A 14827-nucleotide genomic window follows, 5' to 3' on the forward strand; every position below is an offset into this window, starting at 1 on the left:
GTGCTAAGCCAGGTAGGTGAGGATTGCAGCGAGGATACGTTCACCTACCTAAGCTGCAAGCTGTTGCCTTGGGAGTTCACCTATGCCACAATCGAGAAAGAGGGTCTCAACAATGTGTGGGTTCTCAAGAACTTATAGGTCATGTTTACGGGAAGCCTTTCACTGTGATCACTGATCGCAACCCCCTTAGCTTGTTGCAGCGGGTGTAAGGTGAAAATGGGAAGTTGGTGTGACCTCCAGGAGTTTAATTTTACCATTCAACACAAAAAAGTGCAATGAGCACAGCAACGCCAATAGTCATTCCCAGCATGATTATCCCAGCCCCGATAAACGGACTTCCAGGGTCTTCAGCCTTGGAGAGACACCTGATGGGGTAGCTTTCCCAGAGCCTTCATCTTAAAGGGGGATATTTGATGGTATGGGGAAGCCTACCTCACATAATAAAGATGAAGCCCGGCTGGATACCCCAAAACTTTGTGTAATAGCAACCTCGGTGAGGCTCGTTTGGCCTGTGTATAATGTATTTTGTGTAACCTCTTCCAGAAAAGAGCTAATCACTGTGTAATCTCTAGAAGGGGGAAAACAGTAGGAATTGGGAACAGGGATTGTATCGGTAAAAAAAAGGCACTTTTGTGCCCTGTAGTAGTACAGTATGTTCCCCATACATTTAGTAAGGCAGCCAGCACTGCCTTTTGTTTTGCTAGCATTTCGGAGAAAAGCTGCTTTGTGACAGAAGGTGGGGTCGGTGTGAGTATGAGGACAATGGTGAGCAGGGAAGGGATGGTAATCAGGTCCGGGGAAATGGTTCTCGTTGGTGCAAATACTTTTTTCACCTGAGAGGCTGAGGTGCCTACCCAGCGGGATGTATGGGGCTGGCTAGTTCAACCGTTGCCGGGTCTGAGTCCCATAGGCACAATTTCCATTGGCTATTTCAAATTTCCCACTCGCTAGACCCTCCCTACTCGAGGGGCGGTCAAGAGTGACTAAGCCGGCCCCCTCCTCTGATTTGTACAGCCGGACAAGACAACGTCCTCCGATTGGCTGGTTGCCCCTGCTCCATGAAAAGTATAGGAGCCCGAGAGCTATGTAAGGGGAGAAGCCGATCAGAGTACAAGACACGTTTTGAAGCTGATCGGACAGGCAACTGGCGGGATTTTAAATAGTGCTATTGGGACAATAGCACTGAGAAGGAGCTGTACAGGGCAAATCTACTGAAGCAGTCCCCTGCACCTAGTTGAGGCTAGATTCTTCTCCCTCAGACCCCAGTTGGCGAAGTGTGTTAAAAAATCTGGTCTCCCGTGACAGGCTTCTTCCCCAAGCTGCGTGGGAAAGATATGGAAGCCTATCAAGCAATGGTTTGGGAGGATGCTGGTGACTACCAGGTGGTAAAAGCACTGCTCTGGCCTCAGTATGAGATCACGCCCGAGACTTACTGGACCCAGTTTCATGCCATGCACAAGGGGTCCAAGGATTTGCACACTGACTCTGTGGCCCGGTCAGCCCATCATGCAAAGAGGTGAGTAACTGTGTGTTCAGTGAGTACCTTCAATGTATTCCTTAACCTAATCGTGAAGGAGCAATTTGTACTCAAACGTTTCCCGGAGGTGAGTGAATGCATTATGGATGGCAAACCATCAATGGCTCAGCAAACTGCAAAGATTACGGATGAGTTCATGGCGGCTCGACTCCTATTCTGGCAACAACCCCAACCGAGTGTTCCAGTTCCTGGCCACCAACCTCCTCGGCACACATAAACCCCAAGGTCCGATGCATCTTTGTGGAGCTGCCCAGTGCCCCCTAGTTCCAGAACCCGACCACCAAGTTTACCCATAAGTGGCAATGCTTTGGTTTCAACAGGGCGTGCCACCCGAGGGTGGATTGCCCCACTGCACTTTGAACCGATCCACCTGCGATGGGAACCACAACCCAGCTCCTCATATAAACGCCAGGGTAAGTCACATTCCCATGCTCGAGCAATAGCAGGTGACCAACCATATCACCCAGGCAACCCAGGTCCCAGTCTCCGAGGCTGCCGAGATTGCTGCCTGTGCTGCAACACAAAGAGGAGCCACCATTGGGCTAGAGCAGATCATTGTGCGGTTGAAATATTTGTGCCCTTATACCATCAGCACTATGATGGTGGCCAGCCAGTTGGACCCTGGCACGGTCATAACTCTTGTCAAACCTGATATGTTTGGGCCAGAGCATCTGCCACCTGTCCGATGGTGCCCCTAATTCCCTGCAGGTGGCCCGTGTTTTCATCGATTAGGGCATGGCCCAGAGCATCCGTAATGGCAGAGACCTCCCAGGCCATAACACCAACATGTTGTTGGGAACTGATTAGGGCAATTTTATGTGCCACTAATAGGGGTAGAGTGTGTCCGTCGAGTGTGCCCTATTGTGGGAGCGAAACATGTTAGTGTGTTTCTCTGGTTGCCAATAACTATGTTTTTACCACACCCTCTTCATCTGTTCCTGCTCGTGGTGCAACGCTATCCTTGGCTCTTTGCCAAATTTATTTCCCATTGTGGCTGTGACCTGCTGTCAGACTTGAGACCTTGCCACCTCTGACACTATGTTTGTTCAGGGTCCCAAGAATGAAACCATCACTCCCCGGACATTGGAGTTCATCCCTTGGATGTCCTGGAGGAGACCAGTAAAGTAAGCTGGGTGTAACCTGACCAAACTGACAACCCTATCCCTGCCAGTATGACTAGGGCCAATGAGCCAGAGCACAGTCGGCAGTTCCGCAATACCTTGCTGTCAGATCAGTGCTTAGACGGCATGTGGCAGCACGCTGCCCAACCGGTCATTGAGTCCAGATCCGATTGGCTTGTGAGTGCCGCCAGCTCCCATACAGGGAACAGAGCCCTGGGACTCCGGACTGACCATGGACGGGGGTATTAAAACATTTAATACGTAATGTGTTGGGGCTCAGAATAAACTGGTGCACGCTTTGTAGAGAGTATTTTCATTGCTGCCACATTTAGCTACAACTGATTGTGTGTTAAGTGCACAATTTTTTTTTCTATAATGAACAGGGACCTGAGACTCTGGTAAATAATTACATATTTTGCCTAAATTATCCAGTGATGTACGCACATAGATGGGATTGCAATTGAGTAATGGGTTAATATAAACATAATGAAAGTACTTTGTGCAGGAGAAAGGTGAGTTGGCTAGAGTAGCCGTGTGTATTAACCCTGGTTGCATATCACATGCTCACTTGTGTGCAGTCCGTGACAGAGAGTATATGGGCCACATGCTCACAGATGGACCGTACATGACATTGCTGTTCCTCAGATGTAAAAAAATAAAAGAAAAAAAAAATGACACAAGGGACAGGTTCTGTAATTTTTAGTTTATAGCACAGAGTATATTAGTGGTACAAAAAAAAATTCTGATTATTGTTCTTGCTCATAAAGGAATTAATTTGATAAATTGTACCTCCAAAAAACTTGTGCTGTTTATTTCGAAGACCAGATGCTGTAATTATGTGTTCTGCCTTTTGGTTATTGAATTTTTCTATACCATTATGCTATTTTATTTTCTAACATGTCAACATTAATTATATTATGACTTGATTTTGCATGTTCGAGGGCAATCTGTAAACAACGTTGGTTGAATAAAATTATTTTTTTAAATTGTTCTTGCATCAATGTTACTCACTTGTCTTTAATGATACATTATATACATTTTCAGTATAATAAACCTTCATGGCTTGCGAATTTGTGTCCGATATAAAAACAGGTTTTAGCCTTTACAAGCAAGTAATGAAGATACCGATTTCTAATCCAACAGCGCCACCGTGTGGTAAATTGTTTCAAGAATAGACTCCTAATACCAACACGTTGCGCCTTTTGTATAATCACAAACAGAAACAAACACTACTTTATAGTGTATTAGCCATGCTGCACTACTTTGTTTTAATTTATTTAGGGATGTACTAGAAACAGTTTTTTTTTGTTTAGCTTTATAGTTATGGTTCCAGCAAACTAAATGCATACTTTAATCAGTTCATCAATTTTATGGGATTTTTTCCTTAAAATCATTATGTCGGTAATTAAAGTTCACCCCAAGTTATATATACAGTAGGTGCCTTTATGGTATTAAATATTGATTTGCTTTCTGCAGTGTCGTATCAAACGCAGTACTGTTTCTAATGACAGAACTGACACCTCCACATACATGGACTTAATTATACATTACTTTACAAATGAAGAGAACTATTATCATAAACAATGAAAGTGACTTAGAATGGAGATAGACATATAATAAAAACATGTCCTGCAGGAAATGTGAAATACTATAACGCTTTTTTGATGCTGTGGGTGGCTCTGAAAAGAGCCTTTGTGTTGGGTATGTGGGGATCTCTGCTCCTGGTCTCGGGGGTGAAGCTCACTTGCTGCTCTTGGCCGGCTTGTGGCTCTCGGTTTTCTTGGGCAGTAGCACGGCCTGGATGTTGGGCAGGACACCCCCCTGAGCGATGGTGACCCCTCCGAGCAGCCTGTTCAGCTCCTCGTCGTTCCGCACAGCGAGCTGCAGATGCCGGGGGATGATGCGGGACTTCTTATTGTCCCGGGCGGCATTACCGGCCAACTCCAGGATCTCAGCGGTCAGATACTCCAGCACTGCGGCCAAATAGACCGGGGCTCCGGCCCCCACACGCTGAGCATAATTTCCCTTCCGAAGCAGCCTGTGCACACGGCCGACTGGGAACTGCAGCCCAGCCCGAGATGAGCGAGTCTTGGCCTTAGCGCGAGTTTTCCCGCCTTGTTTGCCTCTTCCAGACATCGTGTATCACTCAGACAGCAGCTCGGGTAACAGGAGAAGTGACAAACCCCGCCCCCTGTGCCCTTATTTATACACTCAGACAGCAGCTGAACTCCTCTGTGATTGGTCAGTTTTGAAAACAGCCAATCAGTTCCATAATCCTGTAACCACCAATCATCTAATTTGAAAGAAAACTGATGATGTCATAAACGGTCACATGATAAAGTCAGCCAATAGACGAACAGAATGCTGGGGCTGCTAGTTTGCATAGGACTCCTATAAATAGAGCTGCTGGGGGTTTAGGTGACATTGTTTCTCTGCTGTTTGGAGAAGAAGCATCGCCCGACATGCCTGAACCAGCCAAGTCTGCGCCAGCGGCCAAGAAGGGCTCTAAGAAAGCCGTGACCAAGACCCAGAAGAAGGATGGGAAGAAGCGTAGGAAGAGCAGGAAGGAAAGTTACGCGATCTACGTGTACAAAGTGCTGAAGCAGGTTCACCCTGACACCGGCATCTCCTCCAAGGCCATGGGCATCATGAACTCCTTTGTGAATGATATCTTCGAGCGCATCGCAGGGGAATCGTCCCGTCTGGCTCATTACAACAAGCGCTCGACCATCACTTCCCGGGAGATCCAGACCGCTGTGCGCCTGCTGCTGCCGGGAGAGCTGGCCAAGCACGCCGTGTCCGAGGGCACCAAGGCGGTCACCAAGTACACCAGCGCCAAGTAACCCCGATCTCATCACTGACCCACAAACACAAAGGTTCTTCTAAGAGCCACCCACTTTATCACTATAAGAGATATGCTCATATGTCATCTGTGCTCGGGATAAAAGGGAAGTGTTCTATTATACATTGCACTTTCTCAGTTATTTGCTTTTGTAGCTATTATATATTATAAAGTATCTTATGTGATGTATTTTTAGCTCTTTCTGGCTTCCTACCCAGCCACGTGTTTGCTGTACTTGTGTTGTTTTGTTAGTAAGAGGCGGGAGAACCGCAGACAAAGTGACAATCGCCGAGAATCCCCTTCAGATAATCTGCAGGTCACACACATCCCACAGGGTGGCGCTGCTGTGTTAGTAATGGAGTTCGTGCTCGGGAAGTAGGATTTGGGGTTAATAACCTGCGATTATTTTCCCTCATTTACTTTTTTGAGCCTCACTAAAATACAGATTATATGTGCACGTGTCAGAATAAGTGTGCATGAAATGATGCCCTCACACCCGCATGGTATATAACGCATCTGATCGGGGGAAAATCCTAGTGCAGTTTGGGATTAGTAACAGACCATGCAATCCGTGTTTGCCACATGCGTTAGATACGAGCACATGCATTTGCATTATCAAAATTGGCCTTTTATAGTTTGTCGCACATTTTTTATTCCATTTACATAAATATAACAAGTGATATTTCTCATTGTCCTGTTGGGTTGGACATTAATTTAGAAATCGGTCAAATCTGCATTAAATAGGCTGGGAGGTGTTACATTAAAGGCTTCTATTGTCACCTTGTTCAATCTGTTATCAGGGATTGCACCTTTTTAGTATAAAAACAAGGCTGAGCAACATGTGTTTCCTCAGATTTCAGTAGCAGTTGATGTGGTTTTGTGATAACTTGTCAGAACTCTAAATCGCAAATATTTATCACGTCCTGTTTTTTTTAATCCTAAAACCACACAAAAAAAAAAGCAACACAAATATACAGAGAAGGTAAAAAGGGCCAAAGGATTTAATATCTGCCATTCACACACAGACCACACGGTGGCGGTATTGCTTTGGTACTAACGTGTATCCCGGAGACCTGGATTTCTCACGTGATCTGAATCAGGTTTCACCCCCAGATAGTTCTGTGACACACTGCACGTTGTGTGGCTTCCCTTAATAGAATTGGTGTGAATTAAGTCCAAATCAATAGGACTCTGACATTGCTGCATAATTCTTGATACATTTAGGTTTAATCCCTTGAATAGCCCATAATGTAATGAAAAACATTGAGTAAAATCCTGAATTTGCAAAATGATAACTGAGCAAAACACATGTACAGGTGCTGAGACTGCCAGAGATGCCACATTCCCCATAACATCTATAGAGGGAGAAAGGCAGCAAAACACAAATGTATAACTCGCATTAATAAGAAACACTTGGGCTGTTCCTTCACTATCCCAACATCACTTGTGACATTTTTACATCTATTCAATTACTGTCTCTATTCTAAATCCAAGCTCCGTAATATTCATTCAAAGATCACATGTTATTCCAGTCACATTTTTTTGCACAGTTTGGTTGCCTCATTCCTCTGCCCTTAGTTATCATTACACTCAATGGGATCTGCCCAAAGTAATCATGGCCGCCGAGTGCATCATCTATCATCTCTATGGTGACCGAGACTCTTGATAATGGGCATGCGCAGTAAGGTCTCCATTGCAATACATTACTATGCATGTCCCTGACTCCCAGCTTCACTTCCCCGGAACTACATCTCCCGTGATCCCCCGCGCACCGGGCTTTAGTTCGGAGGCTGCACGGTGGGTGAATGTGGTTCATGTAATAAGACGGAGGAGCAAGAGGAGAAGCAGCGGCGGCCATGTACCTAGTGCTGTGCGGAGGGGGTGGGAGGAGGTGGGGTAAGGGCTCTGTGATAGCTTTCTATGTGACCTCATAGTTTAATGTCATCCATCATTGTCAGGAGGATAATGATTTCTCTGCTAATTAGTCTCCACAAACCCCCCACTGTAAGGTGATCCTGGTTAGGCAGCTTATCCCATCATCGTCACTACAGACACATAATGGTGAGATGGAGAAGTGAATGGACTCATTATACAAATCTGTTATCTGAGATGTAGGTTTTGCCTTTTTATTTATATTTATTTTTATTTATATATTACATTTTATTTTTAATTCCTCAATGTTTCCTCTTATGGAGAAACATTGACATAACATCGTATTTGAAACCTCTTAGAAAACTCTTATTTTTATAGCAGCTGTTTATCCTTAATCACAGCAACATTGGGGAGTAGCACAACCATAAACTAGGAACCTGTGGGTGTGCAAAATATCTCCCCCTCCCCACCCCAAAATAGTGGGTTTTAAAAACTCCCAATAACACGTTTCTATTTAATTTTCCATTGTCTAGGAAACGTAACCTTGAGAAACGAGATGCCAACGGTCTACTGTGCATGCAAAGCCCAGGAGAGAAACAGACGCACTCCCAGGAAAAGATCCGGCCCTCATCTCACAGCTGGTCCTGGGGAGGTGAATATTATTTGCAGGTTGTGATATCAGTCACAGGAGACAAGGACACTTAACATCGGGAACACACACACACACACACACACACACACACACACACACACACACACACATTTTGAACGAGGTCGACAGACGGCGCTACCCACAGTTTAGGCACAAACTCACCCAAACAGGGAATCCTTTCTCAACTAGGTGCCAGGCGCCGCTTCCAAGTCTGACCCGGGAGGCTTCCACGCTCCGTCCGCTGTGGGTAGCGCAGTAATCCAGGGATGATATTTGCACTATAGCAAGTTCAAATCGCCTGCTCGCCTCCACTTACACGCCTCACTTTGGTTTATCTCCGGCACAAACCTCGGATGGCATAGTAATGAGAAATTGGCAGCTCTTTACAGGGTATATTTCACAGAACATGTATATGCATTTAGCATAGGGACCTGCTTTTGAGACTTACCTTGACGTTGGTTACCAAGCTTGGCATTATTTGATAAAAGGATGTAACCAAAAGTCTCCTTTGTCTTATAGATTTAGTTTTCACTATGTATATTTATTTCCCCATTTATTGCTACCCATTGATTGAAGTGCAGGGAGTAACTTTCTGTCTTTACATAGGTTACCTGTCTTAATAGCAAAGCATGGAAGACGGGGTGCTGACTAATCACCGAGCAGAGGCTCGTCTGATTAGCCAATCCGGGACACAGGAGGTGACTGTGCCCCTAAGACACCCCACAGAGGTGGGTTTGAAGAGGTGTGGGAAATTCAAACTGACAAGTAGAAATTGTACCTACGGGGCTTATACCCAGCAACGGTTCCCCAAGACAACCCAATATATCCCTCAGAGATAGGCGCCTCAGAATCTGGACTGAACAATAGCGCCACTCGGTGAGACATTGTTCCCCAGACCTGAGTCAGCGCTCCTCCCCACTCCTAACAATGGCTGGGGCACTTCCCCACCCACATTCCTGATAGCAGGACCCTATCTCTGTGTGTGCAGGCTCGCTGAGTGATTACCAGCCCTGCACACATGGGCAGCAGCAAAACATACTCATTCTAATCAGGGAGGTACATAAACCCAATCACATTATTCTCTGGGATACTGGGTTAACCCCCTGAGGATCCCTTAAGATAGGTAGGGACAATGGGTTAACCTTTATTAATATGATCCCCATTGGCCCATCTTTTAATCATTGTCTTATAATAGGAAATTAGCAATTACACCAGACAGAATAAGGCACAGGGGAGAGGAATATACACTGGCGATAATTGTGCTATGCTAAAACAATGATGTGGTAAATTATGGTACAATGCACAGTTATGAAAAGTTTGAGCTATCATTACATATCCTTATAGGAAATGTAGGATTATGTTGCAAAGTTACCACACTTCTTCATGCCTCAGAAATCTAAAAAAAAAACTATAGGAGGTGCATAGAAACTACAATAATAAGCAGGATAGTGGTATAATTGGAAGTATGTCTCCCTGAATGCCCTTCAACAAACAAATATAAGTCTCACCTAATGCACAATTACAATGTTGTTTTGGTTCAGTCTCCATAATAGGCCATAGGGGACTTTCGGTGTCATGTAATATGCCCCACTTGTTGAAGTATCTTGAGCTGTTCTGAGTTCAAAAAGTATTTGTCTGCATTATAACAGTTGTGATCAAGCTCTTGGAATGTCCATACCCCTTGGACGTATTGTCGTCTCTCTGACAGGGTAATGAAGCTTGTATGTAATATAACACATTCATTATAAATGGCATTTATAATTGAAGGTGTGCTGCTGAAGATTACACGGTCTACCGGCAATACTCAACCTCCATTGTGGAAGTCAACAAGCATTACCAGTGCTACTACAAATAGGGGTCAGCAGCTCTCGGCAGACAGGAAACAATTGGTTGCCAAATCGGCATTGCATGGTGTTTGTGAGTATGCCTCAATACAACTGTATCTGTGTATGATGTGCATCTGTAACATAGTTGGCTGACCACTGGGATATGGAAATCTATGCCACACTTTACTTGCTGCATTGCACATAAACCTTATTTACCTCTGTCTGAGAGACGACACCCAGTTGTGGATATTTCAAGAGCTTGATGGGGACGTGTTTTCTGCATATGCATTGTCATGACCCGGATGCAGATCACACCATTTCTAGGGATACTAGGGGGACGAGGTAATAGTACAGGCCTAGCCCAATAGAAATTAAAAGGGGAAAACATAGAACATAAACTCTTACTAGAGTTCATGATGTCGCTTAAGCTTGCTTATCCTGTGGATAAGTTCTTGCAGACTGTGAGGCCTCTGGAACTCAGAAAGGTTTGGGTGAGGACCTCCAGCAGCTGGAGCATGTTGCTTCAAAACAGTCAACAAACGGTTCCACCGGACGCAGAGTTTCTCTGAATCTCTGGAAGTCTTGCTGGGCTTATATAGGTTTGGTTCTCATACAAAACCATGGAGAGGGGTCGGCTAGGCCATTCAGCATTGTCTCTTTAATCAGCTGTCCAATCCGGAGAGTGTTTGAAGCTGAGATGGACCATGCACACACATGATTATGGCCAGTGTTCGACAAATGCAACCCCCGATCGCCCGGAGGAGTGCATTTAACCCCTGTAGAGTGCCGTTGCTGTGCTGTGGCTCATTTCAGGATGCCGGGACACGATCAAGCGGGTCACCTAGCAACGCGGGACGCCGGAAGGATAGCCCAGCCGAAGACATCCCTTGGAGGCACTGCAGTGACGCTACACCACACACCAACGCAGGCGCATACAGGCACGCCCTCCCCACTAAGGATCTCCTAGCAACTGCCGGACCAGAGGCGGAGAGAGGCCTGGAGATTGTGGCTTTAGCTGGATGTGTCTGTGGAGCGGCGCTGTGTGGCTGGAGGAAGTGCTGCTCGTGTTGCTTCTGCTTCCGTGTGTATCGCGGGCGAGGCGGACGGAGGGAGCCCCCAGGCTGGATTTCTCACTCTCATGGCAGGTAAAAGAGTGGGGGGGGGGGAGGGAGATGAAGCATACCACTCCAGTGAGCGGCTTCAGATATAAGAGCATCCACCCGGTCACTGCTGTATTTCATCTCCTGTCGGCACCGCTGATAAGAGGGAGAGGGAGGAATTTGAGAGGGCGGACACTCGCTCTCGTGTAGGGGAGGGGTTTGGTGTCTGTGTGTGTGTAAGTGGCAGAGAGAGAGTGGGTTGTGTGTGAGGAGGGAGATGCAGCATACCAGAGTGGTGTGTGTGTGTGTGTGTGTGTGTGTGTGTGTGTGTGTGTGTGTGTGTGTGTGTGTAAGTGGGGGAGTGTGTGTGTGTGTGTGTAAGTGGGGGAGTGTGTGTGTGTGTGTAAGTGGGGGAGTGTGTGTGTGTGTGTGTAAGTGGGGGAGTGTGTGTGTAAGGTGGGGGAGTGAGTGTGTGTGTGTGGGAGAGTGTGTGTGTGTGTGTGTGTGTGTAAGTTGAAGTCTCGCCCTCTGTCTCGCCTCTGTCTGCCCTCGCGTGAATAATAGGGGGTGGGGGACAATGATTACATGAATACTAGGGGTAGGGTATAATGGTTGCACGGTATATGGGTAACAGTTTCACACAGGGATGTGGGGGTTAGTGGATGTCTCTCAGCCTGTGGCAGGTGCTGACATAGTGTGCAGCCAGTTCTGCTGTGGTTTATCTTCTCCCAGGAGGATCGCTATTTTTTGGTTCTCCTCTATATTATTAAAGTTCTGGATAAGTGCAGTGAGTTTCTCTAGATGGGCACTCCTCATTTCAGAGTATTGTGTGCAACGCAACAGGACGTGTGTTTCATCTTCTACCTCTCCTAGCTCACATCTTTGGCACAGTCTCATCTCCCGCGGCTTCCAGTTCTGTCTGTGTCTGCTGTTTCTATTTCTAGGCTGTGGGCACTTATTCTGTACTGGCCCAGGGTCTGTTTCTGCTTTGGGTCTTTTACCTTCAGTAGGTAGGGTGCCAGAGTGTATTCTCTCTGTAGGCTGTGGTAGGTTTCCAGCTTCTTTGAGCGCTGGATTTCATTGTCCCACCTAGTCACATACCGCTTCTTCATTTCGTTGGCGATTGAGTTGATTTATTTTTTCGGCAGGTTGTTGATCTGTGTGGGGTTTTGTCCTTGGAGTGAGAGGACAAGTTATTTGATGGCACAGGGTTTAGTGAGGAGGTCCTGGCTTCTCATTGCTCTGTAGCAGTAAGACTGTGGATGGCTGGTGTTTAGGTGCCGGCAGCATGTCAGTGCTCTCTTCTGTCCAGTGAGCAGTAGAGGAAAGCGGCCCAGCTCAGCCGGCATGCATTGTTTGATGTACTCCTGTGTACTTGGTGAAGGTGTTTTGCAGAATTCCAGATGCAGTATTTCTGTTGGGCTGGTATCCCATTTTGTGGAGTCTGGGTATGTTACAGGGCCGCACACCTCGCTGCCATACAGAAGGATGGGTGTGATGATGCTGTTGAATATTTTCATCCAGATTCGTATTGGTGGTTTGAGGTGGTACATCTGTTTCCCTATTGTGTAGAATGCTCTGCGGGCCTTCTCCTTCAGTGTATTTATGGGCAGGCTGAATTTCCCTGATGAGCTGATTGTTAGACCTAGGTATGTGTAACTCGCTGTCTGTTCCAGTGCATTGTCGTCCAGTGTGAATTGCGATATGGTTGGATGTTTTTTATATTTTTTCTGGAATACCATTATTCTGTTTTTTTCTAGGTTCACAGAGTGCCCAGGCCTGGCTGAATTTTTCTAGTATTGCCAGTTTCTGTTGGAGGCCTTGTTCTGTTGGAGACAGCAGGAGCAGGTCGTCTGTGTATAGAAGAGACTTAATCTCAGTTCCAGCAAGTTGAGCCCAGGTGCTGATGAGGATACTAGGGCTGCTGTAAGCTCATTGATGTAAATGTTAAAAGAGTGGGACTCAGACTGCAGCCCTGTCTAACTCCACGCTTGATGGAAGAAGTCTGTCCTTTAGTTATTAACTTTCACGCAGCCTTTGTTTTCAGAGTACATACTTTTGATTGTGTCGTATGTTCTCCCCCTATTCCGCTGTCTAGTATTTTCAGCAATAGGCCTGGCTGCCAGATGGAGTCAAAGGCTTTTTTGAAGTCCACAAATCAAGCAAAGATTTTGCCCTTGTTGTGTTGTGGACGTGCTTATTAATCAGGCTGTGTAGGGTATAGATGTGATCGTGGTGCGGTGATTTGGCAGGAAGCTGTCTGGCTCTTACTCAGTACACTGCTCTGTCAGGAAGGTGAGGATTCTGCTGTTCAAGATGCTGTTGAACAGTTTCCCAGGGTGCTGCTGACACAGATTCCTCTGTAATTGGATGGGTCCAGCCTGTCTCCTTTCTTGTGCATAGGGGTTATCAGTCCTTCGTTCCATAGTTCAGGGAAGTAGCCAGTAGTGAGGACCAGGTTGAACATTTTCAGTATTGCTTCTTGTATAGATGGATTGCTATACTTCAGCATCTCTTGTAGAATGCCATCTGGTCGCTGGCTTTCTTGGTTTTTATTAGTTTTATTTTTTATTAGTTTTATTTTTTCTTTTATTTCCTGGATTGTGATTGGTATGTCCAGAGGGTTTTGGTTATCTTTTATAGTGTTCTCCAGTGATGTTTGTTTGGTGAAGATTTGTTTTTGTTCTTGTGTCAGGTTTTCTTCTGGGATTTCTTGGTAAAGGTCCTTGAAGTAGTTTTTCCAGATGTTGCCATTCTGAATGGCCAGGTGTCTGTTATTCTGCTTTGTATCCAGATGTTTCCAGGTGTAACACTGCTTCCTATCGCTTGGCAAGCTGTTACTCTGTGCTGTGTTACCTGCTGACTCACAGGGCCTGAGCCTCTGCCACGGAGAGCCCGGGGTATGTATATATATATATATATATATATATATATACATATATATATATATATATATATATATTCGGTGCAGCGCCTCCACCTGTGACAGATCCCGCCAAAGGGGGAGTTATCGCAGGACCTCTATACAAGAATTTCTCTCACACGACCATGTTATAAAACCAATCTTGTTTACTGATAAATCAACCTTACGATACATTGCATGCCATGACATTCCAATCCGCTGGTACACAACATTTAACACGCCACGGAGGACGCCTCGGCGGACGCCAACAATAACTTGCGCCTCGGCGGACGCCAACAATAACTTTCCCCCAATCCCACCACCGGGTGTTCCCACCCGTGTCCAAATACGTTAATCAGTTCTCTCGCTTCCAGCGGCCGTGTGTATGTGTAGGGGTGACTGCGCAGCCACTAGGTCTTAGGTGATTGAAAGGGTAGAGTTGGTGCACTTGATGAAATTCCTGCCGAGCACTCCGGTGCTCGGAACTGCTACGGTTCTTCAAAAAGAGTCTGGGGATTCCACGCTGCGATATGGGGCGCTTCTCCCCGACAAGATAGTCCCGAACACAGCAGTAGTTTTAGGGGGGGTAAATCCCTTACTAAGGGTGTCCCTAGCTCCGCTTGTCTCTACGGTGACTCAGGGCTAACTGGGCCGGGGCACCTTGACTGCGCCTGGGGGGGGTACAACCTCCCAGCGCAGTGTCTCCGTCTCCTCGTCTCTCCACGATGCTCTAACTCCACGTGCGCGCAACCACTGACTATATCTCTGGCAACTCCTCCGCCCATAGGCTAAACGCGCTCACCTGACCCTCCCCGTGGGGGCTGCTGGGTCAAGGGACTGCTCCTTTCCCGCCAATATGTATCCTCCTCCTTCGCGGGCTACTGCAACTACTCCGTGCAAGCGCAACCTCTCATTACTCGGGGTGAATCAAGGGTCACGGCTACACAGGTTTGCCAGAAAGTATTTTCATCTAAT

General features: G+C 46.4%; 2 protein-coding genes across 2 annotated transcripts; one reads left to right on the plus strand and one right to left on the minus strand.

Annotated features, from left to right (window-relative positions):
* Positions 1–4398: 4398 nt before the first annotated feature.
* On the minus strand, positions 4399–4794 carry LOC142475403 (histone H2A type 1-like). The gene has a single exon (XM_075581317.1). The coding sequence runs from the start codon at positions 4792–4794 to the stop codon at positions 4399–4401; it is 396 nt and encodes a 131-aa protein (XP_075437432.1).
* A 326-nt stretch (positions 4795–5120) lies between these two features.
* LOC142475404 (histone H2B 1.1-like) lies at positions 5121–5501 on the plus strand. The gene has a single exon (XM_075581318.1). The coding sequence runs from the start codon at positions 5121–5123 to the stop codon at positions 5499–5501; it is 381 nt and encodes a 126-aa protein (XP_075437433.1).
* The last annotated feature ends 9326 nt before the right edge of the window (positions 5502–14827 follow it).

Source organism: Ascaphus truei, unplaced genomic scaffold, assembly GCF_040206685.1.
Source record: "Ascaphus truei isolate aAscTru1 unplaced genomic scaffold, aAscTru1.hap1 HAP1_SCAFFOLD_1213, whole genome shotgun sequence".
Taxonomy (NCBI): Eukaryota; Metazoa; Chordata; class Amphibia; order Anura; family Ascaphidae; genus Ascaphus; species Ascaphus truei.

Bases quoted from the DNA above. Each gene is read 5' to 3' on its own strand.
- LOC142475404 (XM_075581318.1), top strand. From the start codon at position 5,121: ATGCCTGAACCAGCCAAGTCTGCGCCAGCGGCCAAGAAGGGCTCTAAG.
- LOC142475403 (XM_075581317.1), bottom strand. From the start codon at position 4,794: ATGTCTGGAAGAGGCAAACAAGGCGGGAAAACTCGCGCTAAGGCCAAG.